At 39.8% G+C, this 13183-nt stretch overlaps 1 protein-coding gene across 2 annotated transcripts in view; it reads left to right on the plus strand.

The window, feature by feature from the left end:
- The first annotated feature begins 3777 nt into the window (after positions 1-3777).
- The window catches only part of MAN1A1 (mannosidase alpha class 1A member 1), a 155979-nt gene continuing 146573 nt past the window's right edge, over positions 3778-13183 (plus strand). Inside the window, exons 1-2 of one of the 2 annotated variants that reach the window (XM_074333505.2) lie at positions 4247-4502; positions 4848-5699. In XM_074333505.2, coding sequence (XP_074189606.2) covers positions 4302-4502; positions 4848-5699 — 1053 coding nt within the window. In that variant the 5' untranslated portion in view covers positions 4247-4301. Of the gene's footprint in view, positions 5700-13183 lie in introns of both variants that reach the window. The other variant, XM_019740975.3, reaches the window with a different exon arrangement.

The raw sequence follows: 13183 nt of genomic DNA on the forward strand, positions 1-13183 counted from the left end.
TGGACTAGCACAGATAATTCTCTTCACATGCTGAATTTCTACGGTTTGAAAAAGAAGTAGCACCTGAATGTTTAGATGTTTTACATTTATGGGTTTAAATATTTTCTTTATGTGTATTTGTTTAATGACAAGAAAGATATAAAAGTATATTACATGTGATTGTTTCAATGTAGTGGAAATAGTTGGTTTCTTTTTTCTTAATTTTTTTTAATTTCCCAATATTTTATAAAAACATGTCTCTGTAGTAAAAAAGGAAAGCTACCATATTTAAATGATTTGACATCAAATGACATTAGAGAAATACACGCTCAGCATAAACAGAAAATGTTAGTGATTAGAAAAAGGAAACCAGTGATAAAACTTTCATTTCCTATTTGTTATCATGTTTAAAAATGAGAAAGTTTAGAGCTTTAATAAAAGCTGATAGTCCGGCTAGGTCTTATTTTTGGGGAAACACAGTAGTATTGGAATTCTGATGCTAGGCTCTCCATATGCGTAATAATAATTATTACTAAATAATATTGTGCTAATAATATTTTTATTATTAATAGTTGTTATAATACTTCATAGATCATTCTCTGATATACATATGATATCTAGTAATTTGATCTTCACAATAATCTTTCAATTAGGAGTCCCTATTATTTTACAGAAGGAGAAACTGACGCTGAGTGTTTAAAGGATCCAAGTAATCAGAGCTAGTTTTAAAAATAGGTCTTCTGTACAAATTGTCAGTTACAAAACAGTCACAGGGATGTAAAGTATAGCATAAGAAATACAGTCAATTATATTATAATAACTGTGTATGGTGTCAGATGGGTACTAGACTTATCAGGGAGATTACTTCGTAAGTTATATATATATATATATATATATATATATATATATATATATATATATATATACCGTAAGTTATATAATATATATACTGTACATGATACTAATATAGTATTGAATATCAACTGTAATTGAAAATAAAATAAATAAATGAGTAAATAAAAATAAATAAAAATAAAAATAGGTCATCTGATTCCTAATCCAGCTCTTTTGCCCCTGCATTATTTTGCTTAGTTTAAGCTGCCTACTTTGCAAGTTAAGTTAACTTCTCTTGGAAACATTTTGGTCACTATCGAGCTGTGAAGTACAGTTAATTTAATAGAAATTTTTCACACGTCAACAACTGAATGATATTACTTGTCTACCTCTTACTAAATAAGAAAGAGTGTAGAGTACAGAGTGCTTCATCACTTAAAAACATTCTTCTGGTTTGAACACTCAGTAAAAATATGTATTTCTCAAGCTAAGAAATTACAGCATTTTCATCTGTTTCTGAAAATTTTTCTTGACTTTATACTCTCTACTTACTACTTTTCAGACTTAAATATTTAATAATACTATTTAGTGTAATGTCAACTTCATCTTGTTATTTTTTTATCTTATTTTGCTTAAGGTATTCCATGGCTCTTGAGAAAGATTCTTATAAACCAGTTTTGAAAGGAAAACATTCTTTTTGTAGTAGCTTTATTCAAATATAATTTATTCCATAAAAATCACCAATTTAGAGTGTACAATTCAATAGTTTTTAGTATATTCACAGAGTATGACCACAATCAATTGTAGAACATTTTCATCACCCCCAAAAAGAAACCTTGTGTCTTTTAGTGGTGACCCTCCATTCTCCCAGGACTCCAGACCAAAAGGATCACTAATCTACTTTCTGTCCCTATGGATTTACCTATTCTAGACATTTCTATAAGGGGCACCATACCATATGCGGTCTTGTGTGACTGGCATCTTTAACTGAACATAAAGTTTTCAAGGTTCATCCATGTTGTATGTAGTATGTGTCAATACTTTTTTTTTTTTTTTTTTCTGAATCATATTCCATTGTATCCCATATCTGGTCAGTTAATGAACTGTTTCCTCCTTTGGCTATTATGAACAATGCTGTTATGAACAGTAACGTACAGGTTTTTATGTACATAAACATTTTCATTTCTCTTGGGTATATACTGTGGGCTGGAATTTCTGGGTCATATGGTAAATTTATATTTACCCTTTTAAAGAACTGCCAGACTATTTTCCAAAGCAGCTGTACTGTTTTACATTCCCACCAGCAGTTTATGTTAATTTAAAACTTTTTTCAAAGAGAAGGAAATGATGAAACTACATGCACTTAATAAAATGTACTTAATGGCACATTATATATAGCCTATTAGTTAATTGAAAAGTTTCACAAATTTACGTTTTCTTTCTTATAGGAATTTACCCTATGAGCACCAATGGAATAAAAGAAACTAGTTCTAGGATGATGTAAGTACACTAAATTCTTTATAATTGCTACTTACTTTTAAGAATATTGAAATTCATTTCTTGATAGAGATATATGTGGATTTTAGTATTAAGAATGTAAAATGGATGATACTTTTAGATGCTTGATAGTTTAATTTCTTGTTGGTTACTGTTCAAGATATGATAGTATCATAATAATAGAATGCATTACACGTGTTAATATTTGGGAGAAACTTGAGGACCTAAAGATGTCATGGATATTCACACTGTTTATATTCAAAGAGCCAGATTAAGAATCTCAAACTCACCATTTTAACACACACTTAAAAGTAGATCTTAATGCTTTTCTGGAATACTTAGTAATATCAATTTTAAATCAAAGTTTCTAAATATTTGTGTGGGTATAAGAAATAATTCCATTCTTAAAACATAACAGTTAAAATAATAAATCATTCCAAAAAAGATGATCATGAGATTGGCTTTTAGTATAGTATAATTATCCCTATCATTACTATCTGTTATCTATCTACCCATGAGGTAACTGAACTTTAAGGATGTTGTTGGAAACAATACTATTTCACAGTGATTCAAACTTTTCAGTCTATCCACAACTTTGAAACAAAAGTTACCATTCCTTTATTTAAAAAAAAAATCATTGTTTTCTTTTTTGGTCCTTCTAAACTTTGTTACCCTGCTTGGATATGCTGCACTCTTCTGGGCATAGAATTTCATAGCAGTTATCAAAATAACTAAGCCATAATATCAGTTTTAATGAAACAATAATTTCCTATCAACAGAAACTGGATGTATGACTCATTTTACACAAAACAAACATACAGCATATAATGATGGTTAAGATGAATACTTATGTAAAAAGTGTCATAAGGATTTTTGATTTATATTTTCTCATATAGTCTAACACCTGAAAGCAACTGTGTTGTGCACACCTTCCTGAAAGGTGCCAGCTGTTTCCTTTGTTTTAAGACAACAAGCAGAATTAGACCTAAAATCACCTTTCCAGAGAAGGGTGAGAGATAGGATAAGCCTGCTACAAACTTGGTTTCAGAAATAGGAAGTCAGACAACTTTTTCCTCTCTGATAACCTTTTATTTGCTGAGTAATTATTTGCACGGGAATTACAAACACATTTCGGAAAATTGTAAGACTGTTTCGAAAACAGTCTCTATTGGACCAAGTCCTTACTTCTATGGAAGCAGTCAAATCCAAGACTTAATTTCAACACAATATTCAAATTTATTACTTGAAGCTGTGGCAACATAAAACTGTCTTCTTTAAATGGAAAATGTGAACAACTTCTATGAGGTAAATGAATTTTGAAAGTGGGAGTGGGTGGAGGAGGCACACATTTTTTTTTTTTTTTTTTTTTAAAGTGGGAGAGGATGCACAGGAACAATCCTAAACAACCAACCATAAAACTAAGAGACTTAGGGTGTTAGACCAGAGAGCTCAAAAGCTACCCGGATCACAGCTTCTCACCTAGGGACTTTTGGTTTAATGCTGCGGGGCACCGGGGAATCCTTGCCTTGGGCAAAAAGAGGGTAATTATTGAAGACACGCTTCCGAAGGACTCAGTGTCCGGCGATTCTCTTGGAGACCCTGCCCTTCTCGGGACCCCCTCGGGGCAAGCACCACTTGGCACCGCACGGGTCGAGTGGGCTACAGGGAGGTCCAGCGTCAGCTCAGGCGCCTCCCCAGCAACTCAAGAACAACCACCCTCCTGCCGGACCCGGGCCAGAGGCCAGCGCAGGATTAACTCCCCGACCACGAACCCCGCCCGCTGCCTAGCGCCCTGGGACTCCACCGCGGTTCTGACAGCCCTCCCCGCTACCACTCCGCCAGCCTCGCGCCTCCGGGACCCACGACCTTCCTGCCCTCCGCCGGGGCCCCCGCGAGGCAGCGCTTCCCGTAAACTCCCCGCCCCGCGCGGCAACCTCCCCGCCTCAGCTCCGCCCCCGAGGGACCCTGAGCAGCGCTTGATTGGCCCGGCCATGCCATCATTCTCCGGACGCGTCACCGCCCCCGTTTCCGACCGCTCAAAGACCGGCAGTGGTGTTAGTGCTCGCGGGGCCGCGGCGGAGGGCACCGTGCTAGCTTGCTCACTCCCACTCGCCCGCGGGTCGGCGCGCTCACCCAGCCGAGCCGCGCACCAGGCTGCGGGGCTGCCACGCTGCACACTCACCGCTGCCTGGGTAACAGAGACAGCTAGTCTAGCTCCGACATGGGGAGTGGGCGAAGTTGACGAGCCCCCTCCCCACATTGCGCCCCTCCTGCCGCGAGGTGCGCTGCCCTCTCCAGGAGGTGCCCTCACGCGGCCCTGTTCCAGGTGTGCGCGGGACACCCCGCTCCCTGGGACCCGAAAACTTCACCCCAAGTTTAAAGAGTGGACTCCGAGGGCGTTGCCCGGAGTCGGACTCCCGTCTCCGCGCAGAGGGAGCTGTCCTAGCGGCTTGCACGGCCGTCGCAGGGAGTTGACCCGCTGGAAACTTTATCACCATCATCGTAAATACTGCGCTTTACTGTTTCTCTCCCCGCAGGGGCTGCATCCAGCGGTCTGTCGCGCGTACTTGTTTGCCAAAGGAGCCGCCCCAGGAAGACCCAGCGGGGAGCTGTTTCCCCAGAGGATACCTGCAGCCCAGCCGAGGGGTTTGGGCGGCCTGGATGCACAGGACTCAGCCCCGCAACCGCTGACGCCGTGCGGCGGCGAAGTTTGGCTGCTGAGCGGCGCGGCGCAGGGCCACTGGACAGCGGGCAGCCGGGCAACCACAGCAGCGGGAGCGATGCCGGTGGGGGGCCTATTGCCGCTCTTCAGCAGCCCTGCGGGCGGCGGCCTGGGCGGGGGTCTCGGCAGCGGTGGAGGCGGTGGCAGGAAGGGGTCGGGCCCCGCCGCCTTCCGTCTGACGGAGAAGTTCGTGTTGCTGCTGGTGTTCAGCGCCTTCATCACGCTCTGCTTCGGAGCGATCTTCTTCCTGCCTGACTCCTCCAAGCTGCTCAGCGGGGTCCTGTTCCACTCCAGCCCCGCCCTGCAGTCCGCCGTTGACCACAAGCCCGGGCCCGGGGGGCGCCCCGAGGACTCGGCAGAAGGGCGAGCCCGGCGAGGTGATGAGGAAGCGCCGGGAGACCCTGCCGCCGCCCTGGAAGATAACTTGGCCAGAATCCGTGAAAACCACGAGCGGGCTCTCAGGGAAGCCAAGGAGACCCTGCAGAAGCTGCCGGAGGAGATCCAAAGAGACATACTGCTGGAGAAGGAAAAGGTGGCCCAGGATCAGCTGCGTGACAAGGCGATGTTCGGGGGGCTCCCCCCGGTGGATTTCGTGCCCCCCATCGGAGCGGTTGGTCGGGAGCCTGCCGACGCAGCCATCCGAGAGAAGAGGGCAAAGATCAAAGAGGTGAGTGCACCATGGTAGAAATCCCTCCCGACCGCCGTTGTTTTCAGGGAGAAACGATAAATCTTTGAAACTCTTAAGATTGTAATATTACAATGTAAGGGGACACTGCACCTACACCAGGTGCAGTATCAAAGGCTCTTTCGTTTTCCTTTTTTCACTATCATAGCAGATGTAGCCAATTACCATCTGAGGTTGAATCCCGTTGCTTCTAACTTGCATGTGTGGGTGAACATAAGCCACGCGAGGTAGGCATGCAATACATGGGCACATAGTGTGCAAACTTCCTCTTTCACTGGCTGATACACGTTTCATTGTTCCTGAGAACAGTGACAGTGACGGTCCCAAACAGCCTCAGATAAGACTTGGACATGGCTTTGAAATCAATCTTGAATGTAAACGCAAAGCATCAATCATGCATAATAAAAAGATTCTAACAGCAAGCCAGCACACCCCAGCGTTCAGACATGTGGCCCCATTCTGCCAAGTGGCATCCTGTGTGTACTTACAGACTATAAAGGTGAAACTTGCTATCATAGGGGGCACAGTGTTTACTTAAAAACAAACTGAAAAATTGAAAAAGCCAGTCTACTGCCTCCTGTATATCTAGTGTAGTCAGAAAAAAAGTGTTCCATGTGATGCAACAAGTTTGCCTCCACAATGATGACCTAATGACGACAAACTTAATCTAGGACAAACATGGACTTTGATAAGTCTTTTGTAATTTCTTTCTTGTAATTTTCAGTTAGAACTTGTAACATGTGGTTAGTTCATGACTGGCTTAAAGCTGAAGACCTTAAAATAATTTCCAACTGTCATTTTAAAGATGAAAGTTGAAGGGCCTAGAGCTCCAGAACCAGTCAGTGCTGGAGTCATCACTTGAAGCCTGTAACTTCCTTCCAGTTACCTATCACCAGGCTCTCTGGACATGCTTCCTTCCACAGCTACTCTCCTATGTGAAATTGTGCCAACATGATTTTTATACAGTCCAAGAGCTGTAGAAACCATATTAAAAACATTTCATCCCAAATCTTGATTCAGATTTCTAAAATACATTATGAATGGAAGCGATATTTTTGTCATTTTAAAAAATTTCGCAGTCTCTGTGAAAATACATTTTGTGTTTTGACATTGAGTAGGTAAATCAGGAGAAGGGGCTTCCTGATTCCCCCATTTTCAGACAGTAAACAGAATTTTGAGGTGGTGAAGAAATATTTAGCTTGAGTGACTACAGAATAGAAGCAGCCCTTTTGTCATAGGATTTGTGACTTTACTGTAAGACCAGATGAATTTGGTTAAGCTGTAATTGGGCAAGTTAAAGTCGAGTTGAGCCCATTTCAGTTGATCCTAGATATTCTAGAATGCCTCCATCCCTCCTATGCAGATAGTTCCTGCCACATCGCATCAGCCTGTCTGCTCTGAGACCCTTTCTCAGGCATGGAAGCCTTCAGACTTGAGGGAATGGATTTTACTCCCTCTGACAACTTCTGTCTAGCAGTTGCCCTTCCCCATGGAATTCTGTCAGGGCTATCAAACCAGGAAGATGGATAAAAGCTCTAGTTCTTGCCAACCATCTCCCTCCCCTCTTCACCTCCCAGCCTGCTTAAAATATATACAATCAAAACCCATAGGTAAATTACATCCAAGTCTGTATCTGCTTATATTTTCCTTAAGTTTGAAGCCGTGTAATTCACATGTATCATGCCCCTAAATTCCTGTGACTGCCAGTAGTGCAGCTCACTGTTGTCCAAGGAAATTATTTTAAATAATAACGATGCGTGGTTATTAAAAAGCTGTTGGTACTGACCAATAGTGATTAAAAGTGCCTTTAGAACTGAAGTAGTGGGACAGTAGCAGTCAATCCAGGACAGCACATCAATAGTATGGGTATCTGTTCCTACTAGATCCATGTTATATGCGTTGCTAAATCAAAAGGTCTTAATTAACCATATAAAGGAAATTTATATAGCCTTCTGTGTCTGTGTGGTGCTAACATCTTAGTATCTAGATATTTTGAAATTGCCCAGTCTTACATAAAGTAGTGGAACCAAATGTGGTCTTTAATTCCATGTGGTAGTAAGAACCTCCCCCCTCCCCTCCCCAGAAAGCAAACACAATTGGCTTCAGTATTCAGTCAAAGGCTTATGGGAAGAAATGGATTTTGGTTTTTCATCAGATGAGTTCAGACAGATGTGTTCCTTTGTAAACCAAAAGAAAGAAAAGGTAACTTATGTGATTCCAAAACTGGACTGTAAATGTTTCTTTTTAGAGAGGAAGGAGTGGTTGCCCACTTCAGTAGGATAATCCCTGGACTTGAAACAGTTAGATTCAGTTTCAGGCACCACCATGGACCAATGGCTCGTGCCTTAGTTTTGATCTTTATTGTTCCTATATTTTCTAGTTATTTTTATATACTTAGGTTCTTTATCACCCCTGAATGTACTAATAGCTCTGTAGTTAAAATTTAGAAGATATAGGCAAGTCTAACATGTTGGGAGCTTGGACAGTAATTTCTGAGCCAAACTTTTGTAAATTTGGTTTAAAGATAGCCAACACTATTTTTACATTGCCAACACAGTTGTGTTACTGGTACTGTGGTAAATTTTTAACAAATTTGGGCCTAGGGGAGATAGTCTGTAATTGTAAATAGGACGTTGCCTAGCTCCCTTCATAATAAAAGACATTACCTGCTTTTCAGTACTTATTTGATGAATGGTAAATCTTGATATAGAACTTAAAATTGAAATTAAGCCCCCCCCCTCCATGAAATCTGTAAATAAACTCTGGAATTTTCCTGAAATTTATAATATATATGTAGTACATATTTTTATGAGTTTGATCTTTTAAAAATTGTACCCAAGTTTGCCTTAGCCTTACAAAGTAATGTTAGCATAATGAAGCACAGAAGTTAAAATAGCACCATGGAATTTTTAGAAAAATTGTCCATTTCCCCTTCGACCCCAACCCTTTTTTAAAATTAGAATTTTATCATCATTATTATTATTATTATTATTATTATGCCTACACAAAAGACTTGCACTGTCCTCCTTTAGGATTAGCACCCTAATCTTTTTTTTTTTTTTTTCATTTTCTGGAATTATGGGACTCCCTGAGTAATAGGGGCTGAAGACAGTCAAATTGTCAGAGGGGATTCCTCCCTTCTCAGACTGAAGTCCCCACCAACCTAAATGGGGTGGAGGTGGGGTCGGACATCCAGCTTTGAGTCTGTCAGGTAAGGCTTTAGACTGGGTAGTTGTGGAATCACTGTTGGCTTCTCTAGGTTTCTCAAAACAGGCTTTAGTTCTTTATCCCAGAGCTATTTATATAATCATAAGTTTAAAGAAAATTTTCATGTTGATGACTAATAGCTAAAATACATTTTTATGCCTTACACTAGCGTTAGGTTGTTCTTGAGTCTATAATTTATGTTAACTATTGACAATTAACCTTTTATTAAAGATCAGATGTAAGACTAATCTACCTTAACAGATTAAAACAAAATACTTTTATTTTGAAACTTTCCAATTTATTTGTATGCGTAGTTCAGGTGTGGAAAATAGTTGCAAAATAATAAAAACCACAATTTGAAGACCTAAAGGAGCTTGGATACCCTTGGGTTATTGCCTTGCCTGTTCTGCTCACCTTTCTTGACACATACCCACTGAACATGGGCAAATGCAAGATTTCCCCACTCTTAGGACCTTCCTCAGATCAGGTAGGTCATGGACTGTAAAGGTGTCTCTCTTTAACAAGTAGTTGAATAAATTAAGATTTCAATAGTGTAAGTACTGAAGTAGATGCTGACTCTTGAACATTAATATACAAAAGCAAGAAAAGATTATTAATGGATAATCAATGATACTCAGTTTAGTTTTCTATAAGCTATTGATAATTTGTCTGAGAGAAGTATTCTGTCTTCCCCTTATTAGGTAACTTAAGATTCACATAAAGGAGCTGCATTTATGACTTAGAACCTAATTAAAGGTATGAAAAGAGGTTAAAAAATGCACTTTTGCATCAATGCGTCTGTAAAAAAAAAAATGCAGTTTTGAGTCAATGCATCTGTATTAGGTGAGCTAATAAACTAAACCATCATGAGAAATTTATCCTAGTATTTCAAGTATTCAAGTATAGTATCCATAGTATTTTACACATATCCTAGTATGTGTAAAAGGGCCTTGTATAAGATCTGAATTTGTTGGAATTCAGTGGAGAACTTACATATTTGTATTGAATTATTTCATAACTTATGGTAGTACAAATTCTGTATTAAAGAGTTTAAAGCCTGTGTCTCAAGGTCACAGGGGAGGAATACTACAGTTCCTTGTGAGTGATGAGGACTAAGTATACAGGCATGCCTCGGCGGTGGTGCAGTGTCAGTTCCAGACCACCACAATAAAGCGAGTTGTAGTCTTTTTGCGGGTGGAGGGTCTTACCTTCAATTTGTAAAAAATAAATGCAACATCTGTGAATAGCAATAGAGTGAAATGCAATAAAACAGGTTATGCCTGTACGTGGTTAGGTCAGAACTGTGCTGCAGCCTGCTTATATTCCCTTGCCCAGTAGAGAACCTGTAGCCTTTGAAGTTCTTTATAACCTACAGAATCATAAAAATGTATGTGTTTGTCAAAGATGAGTTCTGATTGGTCAAAATAGGAGCAGCTACCCTGTGGGGTCCAGAGAGAGTATGAAATGTCTTTCCCATAAGCAGACAAAAATGATAAAGGAGAAACCAGTATTTGATAGTTTAAGGAAGAGATTCTTTCTTTGGGGAAACTAAGTCTTGATTTTTCCCTCAGTGTTCTTAGCCTCGTGCCTTGTTTATTGAACTACCTCTAAACCCCCACCTCTCACCCCTCATTCTTAAGTCTCTTTAAAGGTCCTTTACATAAACTGCAAATTATTTTTTCTGTTACCAACAATATGCCATATGTTTACTTTTAAAAACTAATTTTTGAAAGTAAATATATATTCTAAGTCATAAATTATTACTTTAAAATTTTAAAAGTAAACGTACTCTAAGTAATAAATTATTGTATCTGTATGGGTACAATTAGAGTTAGTTCAGCCTGTTCATTTTACAGTAGAGGCCACTGAAGCACAGAGAATGTTCTGGAAATCACATTGCCAGTTAGTGGCAGAGTTGAGTTGAGAATGGAAGCTCGATCCTTGGTGAGTGTTGTTCACTATCCTTACATGGCTTGCCTCCTAAATAAAATGCCAAAGAAGTATATAAATTGATTGTCCGTATTAATTATTTGCAGACCCTAATGTAGAATGAGTACAAAACACACACAGTATAATTCTGCAGAATTATAAATTTGACTTATTAGTTAAGTTACATTAACTATAGGAATTTTTTTTTTTCAATCTTACTAGTGGCATGATTTAGGACATTTCTTCTTTTTAAAGCTGCCCAGAGAAAGTTTGATATGACCCTTTTTTTTTCTCTTTATAAACATCTCTGCAGGAATCAGAGGCATTTGCAATTATTCAGTTGGACATTCTTTACAGTGAGAGGTGAGGAAAAAAATGAAGGAAGAAAAGAAGGGAGGAGAGTTGGCTTGGAGAAAAGGGTTGTGACAATGCAGGGGCTCTTACAAACTATACATGTACGTGCTTTTTCATTGTTAATTTATTTTTCAATTACAGTTGACATACTTATCATGGTGATCAGGTGTACAACAGTGGTTAGACACTTATAAACCTCACGAAGTGATCACCATGATAAGTCTAGCACACATCTGTCACCATACATAATTATCATGATATTATTGACTGTATCCTCTAGGCTACATTTTATATCCCCTTGGCTTATTCTATAACTGGCAGTTTGTACTTCTTAACTCCCTTCACCTTTTCCGCCCATCTCTCCACCCGTCTGTCGGTGGGAGAGCACACTGTTATCTTCACCCAAGTAGGTCCTGGAGATTCTCTGGATGCCCTTTCCCTGCTCCACCTATTCTTAACAATGTGATGGTGAAAAGAGTTGGTTCTGGAGTCAGATGACCTATGTCTGAATTTGGCCTCTTCCATTTACTAGCTTTGTGACCTTAAGTTTTTTTCATCTTTCAGAGCTTCAGTTTTCTCATTTGTAAAACAGGAGTAATAATAGGACTCACTTTTTTGGATCAGAAGGCTTAAATGTGATGGTCCACACAAAGCACTTAAATTGTATCAGGCATGCAGTGAGTATATGATAAATATCATTTGCTATTATTACTGTTATTAGTCACTAGCTGAAACCATCAAGCTGAGATTAAACTGTTTCGTATAAACCAAGGAAGTGGGTGATGAAGTTTCAAAAAGTTATCAAAAACAGTTCAAATAAGTTTGATTCTTATAGAGATACATTTCCAGTTCATCAAGATGATCTTTCCAGGCAGCTGCATTTTTATCGTACTACTGTCAACTCTGATCTCATTTCTGCCCAATTCCAAAAGAAACTTTCGGTGTCTTTATATACGTCTTCAGCTTCTGTCCTTCAAAACACGTGTTAAAGAATTTGTCTCTCTCACGGTCAAATGTGCTTGTTACTGATGTACTATCTTTCAGAATAATCACAGTTCTTGAGTCACCTTCTTACGCATTGAAATCATTCCCCCAAATACAGAGATTGAGTAAAGTTCATTGAAACCTGTCCTGTCTTTGGAGAAATGTGAGAAGATGGTTTTAGACTTAGCAAAAACATATAATTATGATCAATTTTATAAGCAGAGCTCAGTCTATCACCTGGTAGTCAAAATTCATATAAATCAGTTGTACTGTGTAACTCAAAGATTTTGGCCTCCTTTGAGAGCTTTGGATTTAGACTTATTAGGGCTTTAGGCCCAGAAGGACCTCAAAGATCCTGAAGCCCAGTACTCATTTTACATACGAGAAACAGGGCTGTGAGGTGTGACTTCCTGAGATTCCTCCAGTGCACTAAGGACAGAGATGGGAACTGCCTCTTAGTGCCCAGACCTTGCTAAGCCTGTGATAGCTTGACTCTAATGAGAACTTATGCTTTGAAGGCTGGCTGGCCTGGCCCTCTCTCCTCCTCCTCCCCGTCCCTGAGTGGCAGACCAGCAAAGAGAAGCCCCACCAAGACCATCCTTACAGGAGATGAAACATCTTTGCTGGGTAAAGTATTGCCTGAGAAAGCAATACTGGCTAATTCCTTTGCTGTGAAGGATGCAGCAGCACTGCCCACCTCCCACTGAGTCCTGATAAAGACCTCTGTGATCATTAGGTACCTGAAAGAAAACCTAATGAGATTAAGGTGTAAAGAGCATTTAAAAGTTGTAACCCTCTTTTCTGTCATGAATACTCTGACAGTTGCTTTAGGTACTTTAGAACCCCCGCAGTCCCTCAGTTAATCCAGAACAGAGATAATAAAATTTAAAAGCCCACACATCCTTTGTATTTATTTAACTTTTGTAACTAGAAGGCCTCCCTCACTTTCTTTTTCCTGTCAGTCCATTTGTCTCCCTGGCTCTTAAGCTTAC

This window comes from Rhinolophus sinicus, chromosome 2 (genome assembly GCF_057876585.1).
Source record: "Rhinolophus sinicus isolate RSI-liver-muscle chromosome 2, RSI-T2T, whole genome shotgun sequence".
NCBI lineage: Eukaryota > Metazoa > Chordata > Mammalia > Chiroptera > Rhinolophidae > Rhinolophus > Rhinolophus sinicus.